The following is a 26,968-nucleotide window of genomic DNA, read 5'->3' on the forward strand; positions in this document are numbered from 1 at the left end:
AAATTTAAATTAGTGTCCCAATGCAGAAGGTGTTAATTCTTTGGGCGCACACAACATTTCTGCAAGAAATAACCTTGGTGTGTTAAGTGCATAGGACAACATCAAACTTCATATTGCGTGAAGCTACAGCAATTTAAGCCTAAATGCTTTAATTATGGAGCAGTACAACCTGCAAATTATAGAGGTTGCATAATAGCGGCAGCAATACAAAATCTTAGGAACAAGTCCTGAAAGACTAACTAAATACAAAAAGGGCCAATCAAAGACCAATAGACAAACTTAGACCAGAACCCAACCAATCCAAAAACCACAAGCTGAACTCGTAAAAGACAACGAATAACCTAGTACTATAAGATTGTAAAAAGATTATGCACAGACTGGATAAACAATACACTATTATAATTATAACTACAATCACAGCCACGGTTACAAACAGACTTTTAATTCATTTTTATTTATTTATTTAATTCATGATCATGATTTGATTTTTTGCGAAATAGATTTGAAAGTACCTAAGATTCCTCCTCGGTTATTAACCGTGCGTATGCTGCGTGGTGTCGATGAGTGTGCTTTCAATAGCGATCTGCAGTCGGTGCCTTTTCACAAAATATTTTTCATGGATAACATTAATTGTAAAGTTCAAAACTTTAATAACTTGTTGCTGGCTTTATTTGACAGACATGCCCCTTTAACTGTAAGGAGGTTTACCAAAAAGGTCGTACCTTGGTTAACACCAAATATTAAATTGCTTATGGACGAACGTGATAGGGCAAAGAATAAATACAAGCGTACTCGTTCAGGTGCTGATTGGGTTGCTTATAAGGAGCTGAGGAATTTTACTACAACCTGCATTAGAAGAGAAAGAAAATCATATCTGGAATTTTTATATCAGACGTCTCGGGGTGCTGAACTGTGGAAACAATTGAATCATTTGGGTATTTGTGGTACGAAATGTTCACAGCAAATCCCTGCTCACTTGAATCGACCAGATGAAGTTAACGATTTCTTTATTGATTCAGTCCCTTCTTTGAACCTTGCAACGCGTTTCAGTTTTAATGACTTACCGCCTTTAAATTTGATTCAAACTAATTTTAAGTTTGTCTTTGTATCCGAAGCTGATGTAATAAAAGCTATTTCCTCAATTTCTTCTAGAGCTGCCGGTGCTGATAATATCAGTATGAGTATGTTGAATATGTGTCTTCCATTTATATTACCCTACTTGACACATTTACTCAATGTTTGCATTGAAACTTCGGATGTACCTGACTGTTGGAAGTTGTCAATTGTGGTTCCTATCCCAAAAAAACGTGATCCATCTGAGCCTAAAGATCTGCGGCCGATTAGCATATTGCCAATTTTATCTAAAGTTCTGGAAAGAATTATGTTTAATCAGTTGCATCAATTTGTTCAAATTAATAATATTTTACCGAAGCATCAATCTGGTGTTCGTAGAAACCATAGCTGCGGTACTGCTCTTCTCAAGGTAACTAATGATATTTTACAGGCTCGAGATAAAGGATTATGTACGTTGGTAGTCTTGTTGGATTTTAGTAGAGCTTTTGATAGTGTTTGTCATGACTTGCTTGTGGAATTGTTAAAGTATATTGGCTTCAGTGAATCCGCTTTAAACTTAATTGAAAATTATTTAAGTAATAGGCATCAGTCGGTTAGAATCGGTGATGCTTTGTCTGAATTTCGCTGTTTGAGCAAGGGTGTACCACAAGGTACTATTTTAGGGCCTATTCTATTTTCTTTATATACATCTCAAATCGTTAGGGGGTTAAATCATTGTGAGTACCATATGTATGCGGATGACTTGCAGATGTATGTTTCCTTTGATCCACGCGACTTCGCGTTGGGTATTACGAATATGCAAAAAGACCTTGATTACATTCATAAAGTGGCTCGGGAATACGGTCTACATCTTAATCCGAGTAAATCCAATGCTATACTTTTTGGAAATTCCGCTATATGTAATGGTTTTCGGGAAAGTATTGATTTGCAAATTGATGGTTGTAACATTCCTTTGGTTAGTGAGGTAAAGAATTTGGGTATGATTATGGACAACAGTTTTCGCTATAAGAAGCATGTCTCCAACTGTATATCCAGGGCTTATTATCATCTGAGGATGTTGTTTCCTCATCGACACTACCTTGGTATTCATCTGAAAAAGGTGTTGTGCGAAGCCTCTGTGTTGTCTCAATTCACTTATTGTGCTGAGGTCTACCATCCGTGCATTGACGTTAGCGATGTAACACGTATTCAACGAGTGCAAAATTCGTGTCTTCGATATATATATGGAATTAGAAAATATAACAGAATATCTTATAAACTGAAGGATGCGGGATGGCTAAATATGTATCATCGTAGGAAAGTGCAGTGTTTGTGCCTATACCATAAAATTATAAACTACAAGGAACCACAGTATCTCTACCAACTGATAACTTTCCGAAATGATGTCCACCGAATAAATACGCGATTTCGCGGAAGACTGTCGCCACCCTTCTATCGTTTGTCTTTGTTTCAGAGATCATACTTATTTCAAATAACTTCGAAATATAATGAGGTGGACGATAATTGCAAGGGGTTCTCACTACGAAGGTTTAAATGTACACAGAAATATTCTTGTTTTCTTGAACAATGTCTACATGGGGGCAAACGCTGATCTGACATGTTTTGCAATCTTGTTGTTGTATCTAGCTGTTGCTTTGTAATTTTTGGCCGAGTCATGTTTTTCTTTTTTTGTTTCTTAGGTTAGTTAGAGCAGCTGTACTAACTAGTACAAGCTGGAACTCGCCTATTTTCTTTTGTATGTTTTTTTTTTGTACAATTAAGCTTATTTTCTAATAAAGGCATTTATTATTATTATTTATGTAAGATATTGATTCTTGAGTCGCCAACAGGAAATCTTCATGTATGTCCTAGGACAATCTGCTACAATATGTTTCACAGTTTAATTTTCACCGCATTCGCAGAAGGGTCAATGTCTTGCCCCATTTATGCAGAAACTAGGCACATCTACCAAGCTGGGTCCGATGCCTCAATTTCTTCAGGTGTGAAAAGGTCCATGAGTTTTCGTTTTATTGCGGTTTTATGTTTTTTGGTGTACTAGACGTTACATCTTACATCTATGTGGGAGTCAACAATATTTGGAGAGATGTTTGATTTTCATCTTTAGGGGCTTTTTCGGCTTGAGTTCTGGACGTTCCGGTTTTCTACCGTTTTCAACAAATTCTGTTGCTTTGTAGCGTTACATGTGATCCTAATTGGCCTCCTCGTGGTGCACCCTGGGTAACCTCACATGAGCTAGCAAATGCTGGCGATCAAACAAACCAGGAAGCTTCTCCTGACCACACAAGAAACAGACAAAAAATGGATGTGTGCTAATGTCAGAAATACATTTCACGACACAATCACATCTAAAACTAAAACGTTATCAAATGTACCACACCAGCCAACCCTAAAATTGTGTGCGAGGAGAAAAGCCAGAATAGTCAATCATGAAAAAAAAAAGATGCCTAAGCGAGTAACTTTAGTCAAATTAGAACTAAGCATTATACGCTAACCCTAGTAGCCGTTTACTGCCCGTCAAAACATAATTTTAAAAAGAAGCAATACAAATCTCTTCTTCAGTAAGTAGGAGATAGGTTTATTTTTGGAAGAGACTTGGCACACTCACTGGGGATCAAGAATTACAACAATCAATGGTAGAGAATTATACGAAAGCAATTAACCTACAAATTAACCTACAAAAACAATGCGAGTATCACTCAACTAGAAAACTCACATACTGGCCGACTGACAATAAATAAAATTCTCGATCTACTAAATTTGTTTATTAGTAAACGTATCTCTTCAAATCTTGTGCACGTAGAAGACGGGCTAGATCTGGCAGGCGAATATTTAGGCCAATTATAATATAGTTTATTCTTAGTTTAGCCATATTTAGATCGACATGGTATTATTTGAAACGCCTGAGTCGCAAGCGGCCTCAGCCTTAGGATCAAGATGTAATCATTGTAATCAATGATTACATCTTGATCTGATGATTTTATTAATCATCAATACCTTTCTCCTCTGATATCATCACTCATTGAATCACTGTTACTGTGTTCAAAATTTTTATGTACGACATAAAATTTGCAAACAAAACAGCCGCCATTCACCGGTAGCAACTTTATTTGGGTGAGATCCAATAAGATTCCAATTCAAAGCAGGTTAGCCACAAAATAAACCAACACATCCCAACTCAACTCAATCTGTTATAATATCTTTTTGACATGTGATGCGGAAGAGTTGTTTTGGGAATTCGACCACCAATTCAAAGTAAATGAAATCAATTCAAAAACAACCTATTATTATTATTATTGCTGCCGGACTGGGGGGACTATTAAACCTATAAGATGTATTGTAACTTTAGCCCTCCACAAGTTTAGGGCAAATATAGGTTCTTCAGGAACCTTAGCTCCAAGGTCTTGTTCCTTTATGTCGGTAGGTGTCAAAAGAGCTTTACCGAAAAGTTTGTGTCTTAGGCGGCCGCTGGCAACGCAGTTACACAGTACAATGTTCAGCTATTTCTGAGTTGTCGTTGCAAAGTCGACAAGTTTGATCTTCAGCTTGTCCAATACGGAAGGTGGTATTTTATTGTCGCATGGCCGGTCAGGAAACCTGAGAGCGACCTTAGATTCCCTTTGCTGAGGCATACAACCAGGTTTTGTTTTGCGACGGAGTTGTCATATTCTTCGCTTGTCTGTGTCCTGGAAGTTCTTTCAAACGTCAGGCTACCTTTGAGGCCTCCTAATTGTTGATTACTTGTTTGAATGAATATCCAATGAAGTGCATTTTCACTGCCTCTTTGGACAGCTTGTTCGCTTTCTCATTGCCCTAAATGTCTCTATGACCTGGAACCCACCATAGAGTAATATCATTGCCCCTAGCGAGTTCTCTCAGGTTGCTGCTACACTCTCTGATCAGTGCGGAGTCACACGTGTAGGCCCAAATTGCCTTTAGGGCTGCCCGACTGTCTGTGAAAATGTTTATAGATTCACCTTTCTGTCTCTTTTGTAGGTTGGGTAAGTTAGTTTATGGCAAGAACTTCTGCTTGAAAAATGGTTATGCCCGAGCTGAGTGTTGTGTACCCGGTCAATCAAACCCACATACGAACTCTATGTATTTATATTTATTTTAATAACATACAGTTTTACAAGTCACTCCTCTGACACACGCTTCATACACTGTAGAGCGCATGCGCGTCTGTTTAAATACATAACACTGAGGGGCAATGTAATGCGGCTATTTGGTCCACTAATGCCCATGCTTACTCCGGATCCAACTGTTTTTGAAGCATCCGTGTACCAGGCAAGGGCTCTTCTTTTTAGTTGAGGCCCACCTTTCGTCTAATCATCCCTGCTTCTAAATATAACCTTATACGGCTGGTCGAAATTGTATTCTGTCGGTATAAGGTCCGTTTTAATTTCAATCAAGTGATGTAGACGGGTCCTTGAGAAAATCAACCGAGGTAATTCCAATAGCAAACCAATTTAACGAACTTTTTGTAGTGACTGCAATTCAATGATGACATTTATAAATTACTTAAAAGCGTAATTAAAGATGGAATTTTAACACATGCGCTAAATAACGGCTCAGTAAACCTGAATCTTAATTCGGAAGTAAAATGCAGAGAAGCATCAAATATGCGTACTGAAAAGAATTTGACCTGCTCAACTTATGAAAGTAAGCAAACCAGAAATCTGAAAGTGGTCGTTAAAAAGATGCATAAAAGCTGTGATGTTAATGATATCAAAGATGATCTATTGGAGCGCAAGTATAACATTTGTAAAGTAACCCATATGTTAAAATACAAAACAAAAGAACCTCTTCCTTTATACATCTTGGATTTTGGACTGTCAGAGGATGTAAAAAGAATCCATGAAATAACAAACATATTAGGAATGCGTGTCAAAATCGAAGAGTACAGAAAGCCAAAACAAATGCCCCACTGCAAAAGATGTCAAGGTTAGAGCCATAATAAAGCTTACTGTCACAAAAATCGGAGATGTGTTAAATGTGCACACTGGACCACCAAATCACTAAAGCCAAAGAAATCCCGGCTAAATGTTTCAACTGTGGAGAAAATCATCCAGTAAACTACCGAGGATGCATTGTGACTAAGGAACTACAAGCCATCAGGAATAAGAAAACAGTAAATTCAAATAAAATAAATCCAGGCTCGTATACCGAAAAAGCGAGTGGTGAAACTGTAGAGAAAACTGTAAATACATTAATCGTGCAATTATTATAAAAAGGAATGTTGACCACTATTTGAACAATACAATGAACAACAATTAGTACTGAACAACACCAAACTACAGTGGTAAAAGTTCAAACTGCTAATGGCTTAATATCTGTAGGAGCAACGTACTTACATACCACCGAGACATAATCTCAAAAGCGAAGATTGTCAGAAAATTCTACTACATCTTGGCACCAAATTTATACTTGGAGGAGACTTTAATGCAAAACATATGTCTTGGAGTTCTCGCTTGATAAATACAAAAGGAAGAGAACTGAACCATGCAATAGAGACCATAAATTGTGAGGTGCTCTCCACTGGGAAGCCAACTTACTGGCCAACAGATAGAAGTAAAATTCCGGACCTGCTTGATTTTTTTATTACGAAATATATATCGCTTAACTTCGTAAACATAGAAGAAGAGTTAGGGCTGGACTCAGATCACCCACTAGTAATTATTACTCTAAATAACAAAGTATGTAACAAAAAACCCTTTTTATCACTAACTAGTAAACTCACTAATTGGAATCTATTTTAACAAACATTAGATAATAAAATTCATCTTAATGCTCTTATGAAAACAAACGAAGACATTGACAATGAAGTAGAAAAGTTCTTAAAAGACATACAAAACGCAGCTGGACCTCAACACCAATTTTAACACCAAAACCTAAATCTAATATTTATCCTAAATTCATTATAGACAAAAATGCAGAAAAACGGAAAGCAAGAAAGAAATGGCAAACCAATAGAATTCCTAGTGATAAAACTAAATTAAATAAAATAACAGCCGAATTAAGAGCATTAACAGATAGCCACAAAGAAAATAATATTCAAAATTACTTAAAAGACCTTACTGACGATGTCAGTACTGATTATTCTCTGTGGAAGGCAACAAGAAAGCTTAAAGTTCCAAAAACACATACACCTCCAATTCGAAATAATAATAGAAATTGGGCTAAGAGCAATCAAGAAAAAATTATTAATTTGTTTGCTGAACATCTGAAAGAAACTTTTACATCAGACAGTCTAACAACTATGCTAAATAGTGTCCCTAGCGGAATTCAAAGTGATTGGCAGAGTAATATACCATGTGTAAGAATGAAAGAACTGTATTATGAAATACAAAAACTAAATATAAAGAAATCAGTAGGCTATGACCTACTGACCTAATTAATGGAGAAACATTGAAACATCTACCAAAACGGGCGATTACAAAACTATTACACATAATTAATGCTGCTTTTAAACAGAAATACTTCCCAAGCATATGGAAAATTGCTGAATTAATAATGATAATAATAATAAAACCTAGTAACCCCCCACAGATGTTATTTGCTATCAAAACTGCTTGAAAAATAACTATTAAAATGACTAAAACCTGTCATAGAAGAAAAAGCCCTGATAACAACACATCAATTTGGATTTCGGAATAAACATGCAACAATAGACCAAGTACATAGAATAAGGAATACTATCGAAATAGCAATGGAAGAAAATAACGTCTGCTCCGCCGTATTTCTGGATGTAGCACAAGCTTTCGACAAAGTCTGGTTAGATGGTTTAAATTACAAACTAGACCAAATACTACCATTAACGTATAGTCAACTATTAAAATCGTATCTTTCTGATACGAGAATAAAATACGAAATTATTCACCACTACATGAAATACGAGCCGGAGTTCCTTAAGCAAGTGTGCTTGGCCCAGAATAAGTACAGTTACTTATTCTACACATTCGACTTTCCTCAGGTACCAGAAACTTTAACAGCTACATTCGCAGATGACACAGCGATCTTGGCTGTCGCAGAAAATGAAGTAGTTGCAGCAAATAAGTTACAATTGGCCTTAAATTCAATAGATAACATGACCAAACGATGGCTAATAAAACTAAATACAAATAAATCCACATACATAAACTTTACTTATAAGAAAGTAAACTATGTCGCAGTACACATAAATGGTAATGCAGTCCGTTACGCCGACACCGCAAAATATCTTGGTATGACGCTGGGTGCCAAACTCAAATGGTAAGCTCACGTCAAAAAAACCTATATTGGCTTATTGGCAGAAAATCAACGCCATCACTAAGAAACAAGTTGCTAATATACAAGCAAGTTTTAAAACCAAAATGGACATACAGAATCCAACTATGGGGTTGTACCTGCAAGACAAATGCAAGTCTGATTCAAAGAGTCCAGAACAAAGTACTAAGGTGCATAGCGAATGCACCCTGGTATATAAGAAACACCGACCTCCATCGCGACTTGAAAGTAGCATCGGTCTCATCAGATTGCATCATTCGCATCTAAACATGAGAAGAGATTGCACGATCATCCCAACATCGAATCCATGCAGCTTCTCGAGAACGAGGATGTCCTGCGTCGCCTTCAGAATTGCAGTATATAATTCTTGAACTGTACACTTTGGCCAGAGCAAATAAAAAATAAAGTTTGAAGTTTCTAAAGTAAAAAAGAGGAAAAAAACTTTTCTTTCGTCTTCTTCTTGGTTAGAATCTTATCAGTGTAATTCCAGTGTTATGTATTATGACATCAATCAAGAACAATTTGAGACATTTTCTTTAGGGTTCAGCATTATTGCAGCCATATTCTTGCAGCTGAAAATCTTATCAATGTAATTCCAGTCTTGTTCTAATGTCTGCAATTTGACCACTGCCAATTACAACATTTTCTTGAAGTTCCTTGAAGACTCTGACTAAAGTAAGTCTAAAATTTCTTTGCAGTACGATGCTTGGTTATCGTAATTCCAAACTTATATTTGTAGGTTGGAGGCTGAGAGAGTAATTCTAGATTTTTGCTTGCATTATGGCATCCATCAAGGGTCATTTACGACATTTTTTTTAAAGTTTGGACTATCTATACAACTCGAGTGAGTGCGTTAAGAGTTTAAGGAGGGTGGTGTTGTCATTTAAATTGTAATAATACGCTGTCATAGACTAACGGTTAAATTTTTACCTTTAATTTGATTTGTAGGAGCTTTATATTCAGGTTTAATGTGTAGACAGAATTGATGAGAACCAATTGATGAATTATCAATTAACATTTTTTGATAAGATTCTGTAGAACTAGAAGAAATCAATAATTTTTTTGTTAAATGCATCAATTTGAAATGTTTTAGATTTTAAACCTACTTGGTGAGCAACTATCATAGATGGGTTATAACTTTACGGTGAGAATTAATCAAATAACTTCTAAATCAATTAATTAACTAATATTCTTACGTAATACTTTCATCTGGGATCGGTGCAGTGCTTGACCTTTCCAACCATTTATAACAGCATTTTATCGAATTTTTGGTGTATTGACGTCCAACTTTTCGGTCTATTTTCACTTTTGCGTACGTAGCATTCTTTTCGATGTAGGTCAAAAGGGGATGTTTTGAACAGTAAACGTAAGGTTCTTTAGCGAACAATTTTGCCACCTCTTCATTCCATACATCTAGATTTGCTATTTTACACTTGGGAGTGTTTATCAGAAATTGAGGGTCATTTACTTTTGGAATATCTTGAACTAAAACAAATCGAATAAATTAAGTTTTATAACAGAGGTTTCATTCATAAGTTAATTCGAGATGTTGAATGAAAAAAGTTATTATTCTGTTCGTTATTTTTCAATTTTATTTCAAGGGCAAGATGTGTGAAACGATTTTCTTATTTAAGCGTTTATATTAAGTACGATTTTACCTGGTTTGACCGTAGTATTGTTTATTATGACCACTTTGACCAAAGCAGCGGGTTGGAAATAATTGTAAGTGCATAACAGAACGAAAAGAATTGTGAAAACTGTGTATCGAGACGTCCATACTCTTTGGATTTCCATTTCACTTTAAACACCTAAAAAAATATACACTTTTTAGACGATATGGATAAGGATTATCAAATTAAACAGGATGTTTATGAAAACTCCTAAACCACATAATTATAAGTTATAATTTAAAATTAGTAATAATTACAACTTTTTACGCACCTAACTGTTGAATTAAAGTACTCGTCATTGTTAACAAAATGAAAATTACTTGTGCAATCTGTGAGGATGATGACGCGGGAAGAAAATGTGTCAATAAGTTGCAATAATAAGAAAAGTAATGGTAGCAGCAGGAGTAAACGCGTCTTCTGTGCGGAGGGAACTGATTTTTCGGTTGGGAAAAAGGAGATTGGGCTGCAGGAAAAGCTGCACGTAAGCTCGGAGAGGTTGACTGTGGACTTTGGGGTACTTTTGTCATCAATATTTCTGATTCTGCGCGCTCTATAAATCGACGCGAAACCCGATTTAATAAACAAATATACATCTATATATATGTTTAAAAAATTATTTCAACTAAATTTATTTTAAGGAAAGAACAATTTTTACCAATGCGAAGTTAGCCCCCAATTAGAAAGGATTTTACGTGTTTATTATTTTGATTATAACAAGAGAACATATCAATCGATTTTGATGAACAATATCTCATTCGAAAACTTAATTCTTGGTCAACACGAATGTGAAAATACCCGATTCAAATCTCTTTCGAATTCCGCTAAAATGAAGAAAATATTATGAAAGTGCACGAAAATAAACATTCGATTCGCCATAGTTTCTTAACCTTGTACAGCCCTAACAATAACACCGTGTTCGGCTCGTAGTTGGTACACGTCTGGAAGCTCGAAAGTCTAAAATGGCCTAATAAAATCTAAAAATAATAATATCCCTTCATTTACGCCGTATATTTATACGCGGATTCGCTATACCGCGAATCAGGATTTAACACTGATGCTTAATTTACGCGTTGGTCGATGCACTTTTACGCGATTATCTCACCTGAAATTTCAATATGACAGATTCTAAACGATCTAGAAAAGTGTTATCACTTCTACAAAAATGTGCGATATTAGACGATTTCGATAAAAGAATGACTTTAGCAGAAGTAGCTAGAAAAAATAACGTTAACGAATCTTATATAAGAACTATTCGTGAAAATAAAGAAATATCGAAACAGTGTTGAAATACTTCGTGAATCTTAAATATTTCTCAGATATTCTATGTTGTTGATTCGTTGATTTTATGGAAACTCAAAAAACATCCATTCGAAGCTCTGGACTCATTAGAGATAATGCTATACAACAGTGGTGTCCATAACGTCGATCGCAAAGCAGTTTTGAGTCGATCGCCAAGAAAATCATGAATCTGAAATATCTATATCTGGGCTTCAGAACAAAAATAAAAAAGGAAGGTTACTTTAAACCCTTCGGTTGATCTTAGCAAGACATTTACATAAAATAGAATTTGTTACAGATTTCTGTATAGACTTTGATTTTTTAACTTGTTTTTGACAAACATGTTGTTATTGTCGATTTTGTTGTGTGTTTGAACTGTGATTTCATATTTTCTGTGACGTTTATTATACAAGAAATTTTAATTTGCCGACATATGCAAATTTTATCAAGATTTTATCAATTACCTTTCAATTATTTTCCATACTGACGTAAGTAAAACCACAACGTCCACTCTGCTGATTGTTAATTTTATTGTAATAATTTAAGGAGATATCTTCTGAGGAAGGCTCTTTAATGTGAACCGAAACCGGTAAAGATTGAATAAATAATATTATCACTAAGTACAATTGTTTCTATTTATTTAAATATCAATAAGTGATAAAAATGGATAACATTTACTCATATAAAAAGTCGATTTTGATCAAAAATTAGTGGACACCACTGCTCTAAATCGATTAAACGTGAAAATTGTTGATTTTCGAAAATTAACTCAATCATAATTCAAAAACTAAAAGCGATGGAGAAATACTTTTTATACATAAAACCTTAGTAATGGACCATAAAGACTAGATCTACAAAAAGATTGAACCCAATTATAACCGTTCTTTATTTAGTAGCTTTAAATCGACTAAACATCAACATTGTTGACTTTTGAAAATTAATTCAATCATAACTCATAAACTAAAAGCGATTGGGAAATATTTTTCATACATAAAACCTTAGTAATGGACCATAAAGACAGGATCCATAAAAAGATTGAACCCAATTATTACCATTTTTTATTTATAAGCTCTAAACCGATTAAACATCAAAATTGTTGATTTTCGAAAATTAACTCAATTACAACTAAAAAACTAAAAGCGATGGGGAAATACTTTTTATACATAAAACCTTAGTAATGGGCCATAAAGACTAAATCCACAACAAGATTGAACCCAATTATTACTATTTTGTATTTATAAGCTCGAAATCGATTAAACATCAAAATTGTTGATTTTCGAAAATTAACTTAATCATTACTTAAAAACTAAAAGCGATGGAGAAAAACTTTTTATACATAAAACCTTAGTAATGGACCATAAAGACAGGATCCATAAAAAGATTGAACCCAATTATTACCATTTTTTATTTATAAGCTCTAAACCGATTAAACATCAAAATTGTTGATTTTTGAAAATTAACTCAATTACAACTCAAAAACTAAAAGCGATGGGGAAATACTTTTTATACATAAAACCTTAGTAATGGGCCATAAAGACTAAATCCACAACAAGATTGAACCCAATTATTACTATTTTGTATTTATAAGCTCGAAATCGATTAAACATCAAAATTGTTGATTTTCGAAAATTAACTTAATCATTACTTAAAAACTAAAAGCGATGGAGAAAAACTTTTTATACATAAAACCTTAGTAATGGACCATAAAGACAGGATCCATAAAAAGATTGAACCCAATTATTACCATTTTTTATTTATAAGCTCTAAACCGATTAAACATCAAAATTGTTGATTTTCGAAAATTAACTCAATTACAACTAAAAAACTAAAAGCGATGGGGAAATACTTTTTATACATAAAACCTTAGTAATGGGCCATAAAGACTAAATCCACAACAAGATTGAACCCAATTATAACTATTTTGTATTTATAAGCTCGAAATCGATTAAACATCAAAATTATTGATTTTCGAAAATTAACTTAATCATTACTTAAAAACTAAAAGCGATGGAGAAAAACTTTTTATACATAAAACCTTAGTAATGGACCATAAAGACAGGATCCATAAAAAGATTGAACCCAATTATTACCATTTTTTATTTATAAGCTCTAAACCGATTAAACATCAAAATTGTTGATTTTTGAAAATTAACTCAATTACAACTCAAAAACTAAAAGCGATGGGGAAATACTTTTTATACATAAAACCTTAGTAATGGGCCATAAAGACTAAATCCACAACAAGATTGAACCCAATTATTACTATTTTGTATTTATAAGCTCGAAATCGATTAAACATCAAAATTGTTGATTTTCGAAAATTAACTTAATCATTACTTAAAAACTAAAAGCGATGGAGAAAAACTTTTTATACATAAAACCTTAGTAATGGACCATAAAGACTAGATCTACAAAAAGATTGAACCCAATTACAACCGTTCTTTATTTAGTAGCTTTAAATCGACTAAACATCAACATTGTTGACTTTTGAAAATTAATTCAATCATAACTCATAAACTAAAAGCGATTGGGAAATATTTTTCATACATAAAACCTTAGTAATGGACCATAAAGACAGGATCCATAAAAAGATTAAACCCAATTATTACCATTTTTTATTTATAAGCTCTAAACCGATTAAACATCAAAATTGTTGATTTTCGAAAATTAACTCAATTACAACTCAAAAACTAAAAGCGATGGGGAAATACTTTTTATACATAAAACCTTAGTAATGGGCCATAAAGACTAAATCCACAACAAGATTGAACCCAATTATTACTATTTTGTATTTATAAGCTCGAAATCGATTAAACATCAAAATTGTTCATTTTCGAAAATTAACTCAATCATTACTTAAAAACTAAAAGCGATGGAGAAAAACTTTTTATACATAAAACCTTAGTAATGGGCGATAAAGACTAGATCCATAACAGGATTGAACTCAATTATTACCATTTTTTATTTATAAGCTCTAAATCGATTAAACATCAAAATTGTTGATTTTCGAAAATTAACTCAATCATAACTCAAAAACTAAAAGCGATGGGGAAATACTTTTTATACATAAAAGCTTATCTAGTAATGGGCCATAAAGACTAAATCCACAACAAGATTGAACCCAATTATTACTATTTTTTATTTATAAGCTCTAAATTCATTAAACATCAAAATTGTTGATTTTCGAAAATTAACTCAATCATAACTCAAAAACTAAAAGCGATGGGGAAATACTTTTTATACATAAAACCTTAGTAATGAGCGATAAAGACTAGATCCATAACAAGATTGAACCCAATTATTACCATTTTTTATTTATAAGCTCTAAACCGATTAAACATCAAAATTGTTGATTTTCGAAAATTAACTCAATCATAACTCAAAAACTAAAAGCGATGGGGAAATACTTTTTATACATAAAACCTTAGTAATGGGCAATAAAGACTAGATCCATAATAGGATTAAACCCAATCATTATCATTTTTTATTTATAAGCTCTAAATCGATTAAACATCAAAATTGTTGATTTTCAAAAATTAACTCAATCATAACTCAGAAACTAAAAGCAATGGGGAAATACTTTTTCTACATAAAACCTTAGTAATGGGCAATAAAGACTAGATCCATAAAAAAATTTAACTCAATTATTACTATTTTTTATTTATAAGCTCTAAATCAGTGGTGGCCATAACATCGATCACCAAGAAAATCATGAATCTGAAAGGTTACTTTAAACCCTTCGATCGATCTTGGCAAGACATTTATATAAAAAGTCGATCTTTATCAAAAATTAGTGGACACCACTGCTACACAACAATTTTATGAAAAGTGAACCCTCTACATCAAATATTGCGATAAAACCATTTTCAACAAGTAAGGGTTGGTTTGACAAATTTACAAATCGTAACAGCCCTCACAATTTGATATTGATAGAAGAGTCTGCTTCAGCTGATCATGAGGCAGAAAAGCTTCGCAGCAAGTATTCAATGCAGATGAGACCGGCCTTTTTTGAAGAAAATACCTACAAGAGCTTTTATATCCAAAAATGATCTCACTCTTCTGTTTGGTTCAAATGGGTTATTGTTATTCAAACCATTATTGGTTTATTATAAATCACTAAATTCCAGAATTCTAGAATGCAACTTGTCTTCTTTATCTACATTTAAGGCATATTATACTAGAACCAGAAGAAGTTTCAAGAACTTGCTAGATAATTTGGACAGTGATACTGACCTAACTTTACTACAATGCTGGAAAAATTACAACATTGCTGATTGTATAGAATGTATTACACAGTAGCGCCGTGAATTGAAAAAATCCACATTGAATGGTTGCTGGAGGAAAATTTGGCCAAATGTTGCCACGTCAGGGAAAGATGATGAGAATCTGGAGAATGACCTCTAGGTTGCAGTAGCTTTAGGGCGGTTGTTACCGGGAGATGAATTAGTGGCCATCATTCAACTGTCGAATATTGAAGAGCTAGTTGAGTCACATGATTTTGAAGTGAAAGAAGAAGGGCTGGCAGATTTCGTAACTGATGATAATTATGAATGCAGTGACTGTATTCCAGACAAAATGACGAAAACCGTATTCCAGTTTTGTTAATTCTCAAAACAGTTAACAAATGTTTAGAAATGGGAGAAAGACTAACAGATATGTTAATAGAAGAGGAGCTGAGACGGGTCTAATAATTTTAATCTTTTTCAATTTTTCGATATAGATTTTAAATTTCTTCTGCCATTTTTAGGCAAATTATGACGTCATCGCTATTTTTTTCAAATAGCAATCCCCCATTTTTACTACCGAATATGAAAGAGGATTTTTTGCTGAATTTGGTACAGCTAAAATTAATATTAGCTAAATAAAAACATTTTCGAGAAAAATTGCCTTAAAGTTTCATGATTTTCCATTCATTTGAGGTAGAAAAATAGCAGTAGCCATGCGTAACCATGGCAACCAGTTGTTTCAGATATTTTATTAAGACTGATAAATTTTTGATATTTGAAACAGTTGGTTGCCATGGTTAGGCACGGCTACTGCTATTTTCCTACATCAAATGAATGGAAAATAATGAAACTTTCATTTTTCTCGAAAATTTTGTTATGTAACCATTATTATGTACTAGATTCAGAAAAAGTTCTCTTTCATACTCCCTAATAGAAATGGGGTATTGCTATTTGAAAAAATATCGATGACGTCATTACTCGTTTAAACATGGCGGACAAAATTTAAACTCTATACCAAACAATTGCAAACAATTTAAAACTTTAGACCCATCTCAGCGAGTTTTCCATAAACTGTTTTTAATTGTTCTAACGAATTTATCCGTTACTTTTGGGAAATCCTGTATAATAATATAGAGCCGCTGATATGTATGGAAACGGTTGGTTATTTCCTAAAGTAAGCTAGCTAGCAAAAATTGTTAATAATGCTTTTTTAAATCCATTACAATAAATTACAAATTAAGTATACAGGTTCAGTCAAAAAGTTATGACTAAACAAAGTTACGTTTTCTTTAATGGGTCATCCTCTATATTATTCCATATTTCTGTTCGTCTCGAAGTTCTAAACAAAGTGCATCATAAACCTAAACTTAACCGTTTTCGAGATATTGAACTTTAAATCTTTTTGAAACTTTGTATCTTAGTTTAGGAGATAACCGACCATATCAGCGATCCTGTATTTCTAATAATTGTATTTTAAAACTCAATATTCAATACTCAATAAATGTATTTTAATTTTTGGAACCGAACCGGATTCCATATAATTCAATGCATCAATTTTCGCGGTACCTAACCCCTGCGTAAATGGAGTCATCATTTGAGAGCAAAAGTCTAAAAGAGCAATATTGTTAAGAATAAAATTTTCTAAAATTTTTTCTCTAAAACGTTCCGAATCCCATGCATACCAACAATAGGATGTAAAACAATGATTTCATCTAATTTTCATCTTTTCGTACGTATCTCGATATTTATGCATCTGAGAGCAAAAGTGTAACACAGCAATATTGTTAAGAATGAGATTAGCTAGAACTTTTATACTAAAATTCTTTTTGCAAAATGTTCGGAATCCCGTGCGGTACTAATAATAAGATGCAAACCCTCGATTTCATCTAATTTGCACTTATTTAAATTTTTCTCGATATTTATGCATCTGAGAGCAAAAGTGTTAAAGAGCAATATTGTTAAGAATAAACTTTGCTACAACTTTTATATAGAGCTGTTTTTCTAAAACAGTCTGAATGTTTTAGAAAAACATTCCGTGCAACAAAGATATGTACAACTACGATTTTATCTAATTTTCAGCTTATCAAACTTTTTGCGATATTTCTGCATCTGAGAGCAAAAGTGCAAAAGAGCAATATAGTTACCCTTGTATCAGAACCGTGGGGTCTTAAAGATCCAGCGAATACTTGTTTTCGGTTGCGCAAGCGCTTAAACACATACATATATTAATAATAATAATGTTTATTAATCGGATAAGATACATGTACAATTAGAAAAAATAACAATAAAATTATAACAAGGCAGTTTGGATTAAAGAGGGTCATGTCAGGTCGACCAAGTGACCAGCAAAATAATAAGACAAAAATTGAAAATAATACTTGAAATGAAATCAAGCCGATTATAACTCAAAAAAAAAAATTTAACAAACTTAAAATACACAATAAGAAGCATACTTACATAAGAAGCGTACATATATATATCTCAATCTCTGTCAGCCCCCAATCCTCCCCCGGCTATGAAACCATTTCAAAATAAACAAAGAAGAAGGGTGCTCAGCCAACTTGTCGCTCACTTGTCCTAACCCTTGCCTTAAAGGAAATTAGAGAAAGACTCTTGAAGGAATTAGGTAGCCAATTGTATAAATTAGGCATAGAATACGTAAAGCTGCGTTTGAAAATTTCTAAGCGGTGGTAAGGTATCGTTAGCGTATGTTTATGCCTAATATTAATATTATGGATATCTATGCGAAATCTAATTTTATCAAGGTAAGGCGGATATTTGTATAAGATAATTTTGTGGTAGAGACAAAAGCAGTGAAGAGTCCTTTGCCGCGACATGCTCAGCCAACCAGCCCATGCCAGCGTATGTGATATGCGCTCCCCTCTACGGATACCATATATATCGCAGATATATTACGTCACCGTAATTAAAGGTGGACAACACCAAGGCATCACACATATACGTTCTAAGGTTCTGGTTCAAAATATATCTGTTGTTGTAAAGCAACCTTAATATAGAGTAAGTTTTCCGTAGAACGGACCCCAAACATGCCCATCAAAGCGAAGCCGCTCGTCGAAACAGATACCCAAATTAATTTTAATTTTAATTTTATTAATTTTAATTTTAAGCCTTCGTACTTAGATACCCAAATTTTTTTCAATTTCCCCAAAGCTAAGACGACTTCCACCCATCACCAATCGCAAATTAGTTTTTACAAACTCAGCCGAAGCTCTATCCTCAAAAACCATAACCGATGACTTACTAGAATTAATCCGCAGACAAAGCTTGCCAGCAAGTTCTTCGACCTTAACTAAGTCATGATTAATTTTGCTTTCAGCATCTTCCATATCACATAGTTTAAACGAGTAGAGCAGTTGAGTATCATCAGCATAAAAGTATGGCATACAGTGATCCAAAACGTTAGCGAACCCAATTGTAGATATCAGATATAACAGAGAACCCAAAATAGAGCCCTGTGGGACACCCGATATAACATGTGCAGTATTGGATGTACAACCATTAAGTTTAACCAACTGCTTTCGTCCAGACAAATAACTTTGTACTAAATGAATCGAACCTAAAGATAAACCTATATAATGGAGCGCAGCCACTAGAGTATCATGATGTATTCTATCAAAGGCCTTAGAAAAATCCAAAAGTGTTAAGATAGTGACCCGTTTGTCGTCAATTGCTTTAAAGATTTCAATATAGGCAATATACTAATTGGCCTCAAGTCCCCCAATTCATGAGGATTTGGGGTTTTTGGAATTGGAGTCACCAGGGCGATTCCACATATCAGGGAACACAGAACATTCAATGGAATAGTTAATTATATGGCAGAAGAAGGCCAAAATTGCAGGACAACACAATAAAAGCATTTTGACACTTATGCCATCCATACCAACAGAGTTTGATTTGATTCCACCTAGAATATTGAAAATTTCAGTTCCATTTGTAAGAGAAAATGTTAGTTTTTCAGTGACTTGTGGAAGTATGTTGTTCCAATAAAAGTCAATCAACTCAGCACTTTCTGTTGAATTAGTTTGAATGCTGAGAAGGAAATTATTAATTGTATCAGCATCAAAACCAGTATCAGTAATAAATACCAGTATCAATTAATAAACGCAAATGCATCGATGCAGTACTCTGATAATCACATATCTGTTATTGTTTTTGATTTAACTATTGTAGAATTTTTACTTGAATGTAGCCGTAAAAAATCGTCGCTCATTAATTTAATAGTGGTGTTACGTTACTTGTATATTCCAATCAAAAAGTTTTGGGTGTTTTGTAAATTTTGATTTATTATTGCTTTCAAGTAATATTCATTATTAGATATCAGTCCGTTCATATAACATGCCACTGTGCTTGATTTGTAAAATGATGAGGATGATGAGTTATATTCTATATCATGACAACTAGATGGATCGTCAACATCATCTTCATAACAAGCTATTTTGGTGTTCGAATTGTTTTGTAGGTGGATATGTTTATGTTCTGTATCATAACAACTGGGTGGATCGTCAATATCGTCTTGATCTTCAAAATAAATTGTATCATTGTTGTAATCATTTAATAGGTGGATTCAAAAAAGCTGTTTCTTTACCTTTTGCCGCCACTGTTCCTTACATGTTAGACTATTAATTTTATCATCGTCCTATGTTTGTCTTTTTTGTTTTATTTTTTTTGATATCTAATGTAAGTTCGTTTACATTAGTTTGTATAATTCTTTTTAAAATTCTTACTAATCGTCCAACTTTCAAGTATGTGCCATTCACCAAGATATTTCTTTTTACAATTTTGAACCAGCATTCAACATTTGAATTTGATGTAATAACTTCTTCTGCCGATATATTGTCTATCACAGACGTCCAAAGAGGTACAAATGGCATATAATTCTTTAGCAAAAATTATGCAAATGGGCAAACATTGCAGATTATTTTTTTCATTACTATCGTTATTCCATTTTGCTACTTTGTTCTCAACTTCAGTGTAAATTTGATGAAAATGTTTATAAAATGGTGTATCTGTATAAGAGCTGTGATGTCTTCCTCATCCTTGTTATTAATTATGTCAAATTCATCTAATTTTAAATATTCCAAGTTAAATTTAGTTAGCAATTTCAAATGCTGAATTGTTTCACTGTTAATTACAGGACCAATTACTACAATTAAAAAGCTTCTAAAATGGGCAGTTAGTTCTTGAAGATTTCGACTTTGTATTAATACACCGACCATGTCCAATATTATCCCTAAGCAGTATTTATTAATTTTTGCTTTATGTAGGTAATTTTATTTTATTTCCTTTCGGTACTATACTATTAATAGTATTTTTGCAAAAGGGATATACTAAAACTCTACTGTTAGGAAATTGAATGTATTTATTGCCATCTAAGGTGCTGTGCAGTCTCTAGTTATTGAGAAAATAATGTTTAAATTTGCTAGTGAAAACGAGGAATATTAACAAATTCACCCCTCGGCCCCTGCGCTAAATCTGGGGGTGCTGGTGTACTAGAAGGATACCAGAGGACCTAATGTAATAATCTAGACTACTCCCAGGGTGCTGCAGTCCTTAGTTATTGAGAAAATAATGTTTATATTTGCTATTGAAAACGAGGATTATTAAAAAATTCACCCCTCGGCCCCTACGGCAAATCTAGGGGTGCTGGTGCGCTAGAAGGATACCAGAGGACCTAATGCAATAATCTACACTAGTCCCAGGGTGCTGCAGTCCTTAGTTGTTAAGAAAATAATTTTTAACTTTGCTATACTTTGCTTAACTCTACGTAAATCTGGGGGTGAGGGTAGACAGGGAACATACTAGAGGGTCTATTCGAATTATCCAGGGTAGTCGCAGATTGCTACAACTTCTGTAGTTTCAAAAAACTATTTATCAATTGATATGTTCAATACTTGTCTGGTCAACTGTAATTTTATGAATCTGAATCTGGTACAGACTTCAGCCACATATGTTTTTGTTATATTACAGTTTTGGCAAAATACGTTATTTTTTGATGGAGTATTCTTGTTTCTGTTAATAAATGATATTTTAAGAAATGATAAATGTTTTCTTTGTTTATAATCTTTAAATAAATAATTGGACAACGACTTGGTACTAAACAAATAAATTAACAAGTTCTTTTTATTGTTCAAAATTTGATTTGCATATATGGGTATTTGAGAGCCCACTGTTCGCTCAATGTTAATCTTAATAGACGGTTCAGATGCAGGGTTAAGAATTAAGTTTTCCGTATCTCATGTATAAACAACGAGCCGAACACGCTCGCATTCTGAGGACTGTGCAAGGTTAATGGGAACGAATTGAGATCGGTTATTTTGTGATTGTGATAGAAGAAATTATGTCAAATCGAATGATGTATAAATCTTGATAATCGGGAACATCGTTTACGAATTATGACCTAAAAAGATTATTTTGTGCGCTTTGGTAATATTTTGGCGGAATTGGGAAGATATTTCGAAAGAGGCATGTTGAATTTCGTATTGGCCAAGGATAACGTTTTCGATTGAGATATTGTTTGTTAAAATCGGTTGGGAGTTTCTCTTGTTATAAACAAGTTCCATCAAATTGGGGCAAAAAAATTGGAGTTGACTTCGCACAAATTAATTTTTGATGACCAAATCTTTTTTTACATTTGTTTTAATCGCTTCCGATATCAGATTAGTTCTTGACCTGCTTGAATTTCGTAAACTTTGCTTTCAATTCTTATTTTAACTTTATGTTTATTTTATTATCACAAGGTTAATCAAATGCGCGGTATAATTATATTCTATTACTTAGAATTTAATCGAATCCTGATTGTAACATCCGTACTAAAGAGCCTCAAGCGTGTTATTACTAAGAACTATTATTATTTATTGTTTAATATATGGAAAAATACGTTAAAGACCGTTTAGTCAAAACAAACAGTAAACGGATATGCACTAATAAGCAACTTTTTAACTTTCGCAACATTCGCTTTCTGAACTACACTTTAAGTGTTTGTGTCTATTTTTAAAGAGAATTTCTTTTAACCAACCTCATTATAATATTTAACTTCACCACCATTCACTGATGATCAGAATTGGGAACTGACTTAAATAATATTTATTTGTTTGTACGTTGATAGCGGTGTTATCATAAACCCACATATTTCCCGCATGCATTAACTCAAAAGAGCATATGCTCGTGACCTCTATGGAGAGATATTTTTGGCGTAAGCTATATAGGAAGCAATTTTCGTGAATACGTCGAATTGTGTACTCCAAAACAAATTTACATAACCTAGATCGATTTCTGTGCTGATTTCGATATATCAGTTCGATATATTTATTACCAGATTTTCTGAATATACTTTACCTTATTTCTATTTTAAACTTAACTCATTCTATTTATAAAAACTTCGAAAATATATAGGACATTTCAAATCGGCTTTATATTTAGAAATCAAAATAATAAAAAAAATGAGAAAAAAATAAATAGCTGTACTCACAGACTATGTTCAATATTTTATAACCATCACAAACTAACGCTTTAATTGTTCTAATATAGCTAAGGTGCAATTGGAAAGACTATACTTTTGTGACTGCATCTATACACAAATCTGCACGTGTTTCCCCCTCTTTCAAAATTAACAAAACTGTGGATTTTGGAATTTAATACTTTCCGATACATTTTATCAACATTAACACAATAGAACTAAATAAATCGTATCGCCGTGATATAGGAATTAATAAAGGATTACAGGAACGAAGTTGAAAATAGTTACAATAAAATAATTTTTAAATCATCTCGATATCTAAATTACTTTTTGAGATATGATTTTTTCAAATTTGGTATTTATAAATTTAACTTGTTATATAAGTTGATTTACAGAGACAATTAAAAATTTCATAACGTCGAAATTTGTGAAAATATAGAAATAATTTTCAACTCATAAAATACTAATTAAATTTGCCTTCTTATTTTATGATGATGTCTCTGTTCGTTATTGCGGTACGACTTTGTTAATTGCATTTTTGTTACTTAAGCTCTATAATCACGGGATTGGATTAAAATAATTTGATCACTGGAATTTACAGGAACGAAGGAAATATTTTTAGTGTGCTGAAACTTTATTAAGTTTGCTACAAAACTGTGCTTAAATCATCTCGATATCTTAATTACTTGTTGAGATATGATTTTTAGAATCTGGTGTTGATAAATTTAACCAGTAATACGTAAATGTGAAGAGATGAATCAAAATTTCATAACATCGAAATTTATGGAAATATAGTAACAATTTTCAACTAATAAAATACTAATTAAATTTGCTTTAAATCGGTTCTAATTATATGATGATGTCTCAATTCGTTATTGCGATACGATATTCTAAATTGAAGTTTATCAGTTAAGTTCTATAATCACGGGATTGGATAAACACAAATTTATCTCCACAATTTATTTATTTTTAGTGTCTTGAAACTTTATTAAATTCGCTATTAAACTGTGTTTAAACCGTCTCGATATCTTAATTACTTTTGGATATGATTTTTTTTATATTTGGTATTTATAAATTTAACCTGTAATAAGTAAATATGCAAAGATGAATAAAAATTTCATGATGTTGAAATTTGTGTAACTATAGAAATAATGTTAACTTATTAAACACCAATTAAATTTAAATAAAATCGCTTCTTATTTCCTGACGATATTTCAATTCGTTATTGTGGTACGATGTCATAAATTACATTTTTCATTTCAAGCGCCATAATCATCATTTTAGATCATGGTCCGCTCCACTAGATTCTTCCATTCTGCCTGGTCAGCAACTTCTCGTCATCTGGACACCTTCATGGTTTTAAGGTCATCCTCGACCCCATCCATCCAACGCGTATATCTTTGCACCCTGCGGTTTACTTGTCGTGACTTTGTTGGTAATCTTTGAATTTTGCATACGATACACAACTCGCTCATCTTAAGCGATTTATCCCTTTTGGTTTTGACATGTCGAGGTCTTTATAAACCTGATATAGCTCAATATTATATCTTTTGCACCACCAGCCTTGTCGATGGCCCTGAAAATCTTTCTGAGTACCTTACCTTCAAAGATGCACAGTCTGTGTCATATACAGGGTCATCCACGACGACCGTTCATTAGAACTTCATAGGGTTCTAGCCAAAACAAAAATTTAAAAATTCAGATTTAAGTATTATTAATTGCGTTCTCTTCGACTAAAATATTTTCAGATTTGTAGCACTTCCGGTTATACCGGAAGTCGCCACCTACTTTATTTTTTTAAATGGAACATCCTATATATTTTTACATATTTGGATTTGTCTGTTTTCAAGGTTTATGAATAACTTTACTTTTTGCAATTTGATTCGGCCGTTCTCGAGTTATTCGAATTTTTCTAGAAAAATCTACTTCAGCAAACATTTGTTAAAAAGTCAGAGAACACTCGATTTTTGGGATATCAATTTAGGATTCGGAACATGCGTAAGCAACATGATGAAGTATGTTTTGGTGCCGAGTACGGCCGTCTAGAACGTTTGGTCACTTTACTATGGCACGTTAACTTTTCGAAATTTGGAAATACCAAAACTTCAATTTTTTAAATGGCACCCCCCATATTTTATTACTTAGTCGTCTTCGGTGTCTCATTTTACATCTTTTATATCCCATATGTCCTATACCTAACATTTATAGTTTGGGAGATAATTAGGGTTTTTTGAAAAATGCACACATATCATATCGATATTTAACCTAGTGTGCCATGAATACCTAGTGTGACCTTGTGTATAACCATATGAAGTAGCCTTTTGAAAATTTGCAGACTTCTGATGTTTGATGCCAGCTTTTTAGTAAAATATTTTCAGGTTCCGGGTACTTGCGGTTACACCGGAAGAGGTGACAATTTTCATATTTCAAATGGAACACCCTGTATTTCATTACATTTTTGAAATTTTTGTTCAATTTTAGGCCATTTGTATGTTGCAGCCGACACGTATACGCAATTATTTAGTTGCACTCTCCATAAATTATTATCAAATTCAAATAATCCTCATTACTAAATTCCAAATATGGCATTTCTTGAGAACAGATCACTACAAAAAGTAACCTAGTCATCACACCAACAGAAATAAACCATAGCTTTAGCAAATGTCAAACTGTTTACTCTTTCCCTACTGATCCTCTGATAATACATAACCACAACAACATTCCAAAACACCAAATTTTTTTTCCGGCGGTCAAACTAGATGATTTATAAATTTTGAAGTAGTAACGTTGTAGTTGACATTTTTGATTGAAAAATGTAATAAAACTCAGGGTGTTCTAAAATTGTCACCACTTCCGGTGTAACCACAAGTACCCGGAACCTGAAAATACTTTCGTTAAAAAGCTGGCATCAAACATCACAAGTCTACAAATTTTCAAACCTCCACTTCATTCGATTATTCACTAGGTCGCACTAGGTATTCATGACACACTAGTTTAAATATCGATATGTGTGTGCATTTTTCAAAAAATCCTAATTATCTCCCAAACTATAAATGTTAGGTATAGGACATATGGGATATAAAAGATGTAAAAAGAGACACCGAAGACGAGTAAGTAATAAAATATGGGGGGTGCCATTTAAAAAAATGAAGTTATGGTACTTCCAAGTTTCGAAAAAGTAACGTGCCATAGTAAAGTGACCAAACGTTCTAGACAGCCATACTCGGCACCAAAACATACTCTCATCATGTTGCTTAAGCATGTTCTGAATCCTAAATTGATATCCCAAAAATCGAGTGTTCACTGATTTTTTGAACAAATGTCTGTTGGAGCAGATTTTTCTAGAAAAATTCGAATAACTCGAGAACGGCCGAATCAAATTGCAAAAAGCAAAGTCATTCATAAACCTTGAAAACAGACAAATCCAAATATGTAAAAATATACAGGGTGTTCCATTTAACACAATACAGTAGGCCGCGACTGTCCTGCGGGTGAGGGCTCATGAGCAGAAGTATTTCTGAAGACCATGATGACACAATATGTTTGTGTGATATTGGCCGAAAGTGTTGTCAATGATATTAACCTTCCTACACTAAACCATCATAATATCTCCTCGGGTCCGTTGGTCAATGATCATAATAATAAACTCTTCGAATTTAAGCCGATATCTTATAACGAACTACGTGACATAATCTTAAAATTAAAAAATTCGATGTCCAGGGATGTCCAGCTTAATTAAAACAGTCTCAAATATAATTGTTTACCCATTATGTAAACTAACAAACCAGTGCTTATTAAACTCGATTTTTCCGGACTGCCTTAAAGTGGCAAAGGTTATTCCTATTCACATAAAAGGCCCGCTACACGATCCCTGCAATTACCGACCAATATCCATTCTGCCAATTTTCTGGAAAATCTTTGAAATAGTTTTAAACAAACAAATGGCAACTCATTTCAATTCCAATAGCCCACTGTTTTCC

The 26,968-nt window shown here is 33.2% G+C and overlaps 1 protein-coding gene across 5 annotated transcripts in view; it reads right to left on the reverse strand.

The window, feature by feature from the left end:
- The window catches only part of LOC111418287 (uncharacterized), a 50,246-nt gene that overhangs the window by 11,165 nt on the left and 12,113 nt on the right, over positions 1-26,968 (reverse strand). Inside the window, exons 1-3 of one of the 5 annotated variants that reach the window (XM_023050794.2) lie at positions 23,001-23,102; positions 9,996-10,145; positions 9,534-9,822 (exon numbers count right to left, since the gene is read on the reverse strand). In XM_023050794.2, coding sequence (XP_022906562.1) covers positions 9,534-9,822; positions 9,996-10,131 — 425 coding nt within the window. In that variant the 5' untranslated portion in view covers positions 10,132-10,145; positions 23,001-23,102. Of the gene's footprint in view, positions 1-9,533; positions 9,823-9,995; positions 10,146-10,278; positions 10,637-17,968; positions 18,187-22,547; positions 22,825-23,000; positions 23,103-26,968 lie in introns of those variants that run through there. The other 4 variants (XM_023050793.2, XM_071194561.1, XM_023050792.2 and 1 more) reach the window with 4 other exon arrangements.

The sequence above is a fragment of the Onthophagus taurus genome, chromosome 2 (genome assembly GCF_036711975.1).
Source record: "Onthophagus taurus isolate NC chromosome 2, IU_Otau_3.0, whole genome shotgun sequence".
NCBI classification, from domain to species: Eukaryota; Metazoa; Arthropoda; class Insecta; order Coleoptera; family Scarabaeidae; genus Onthophagus; species Onthophagus taurus.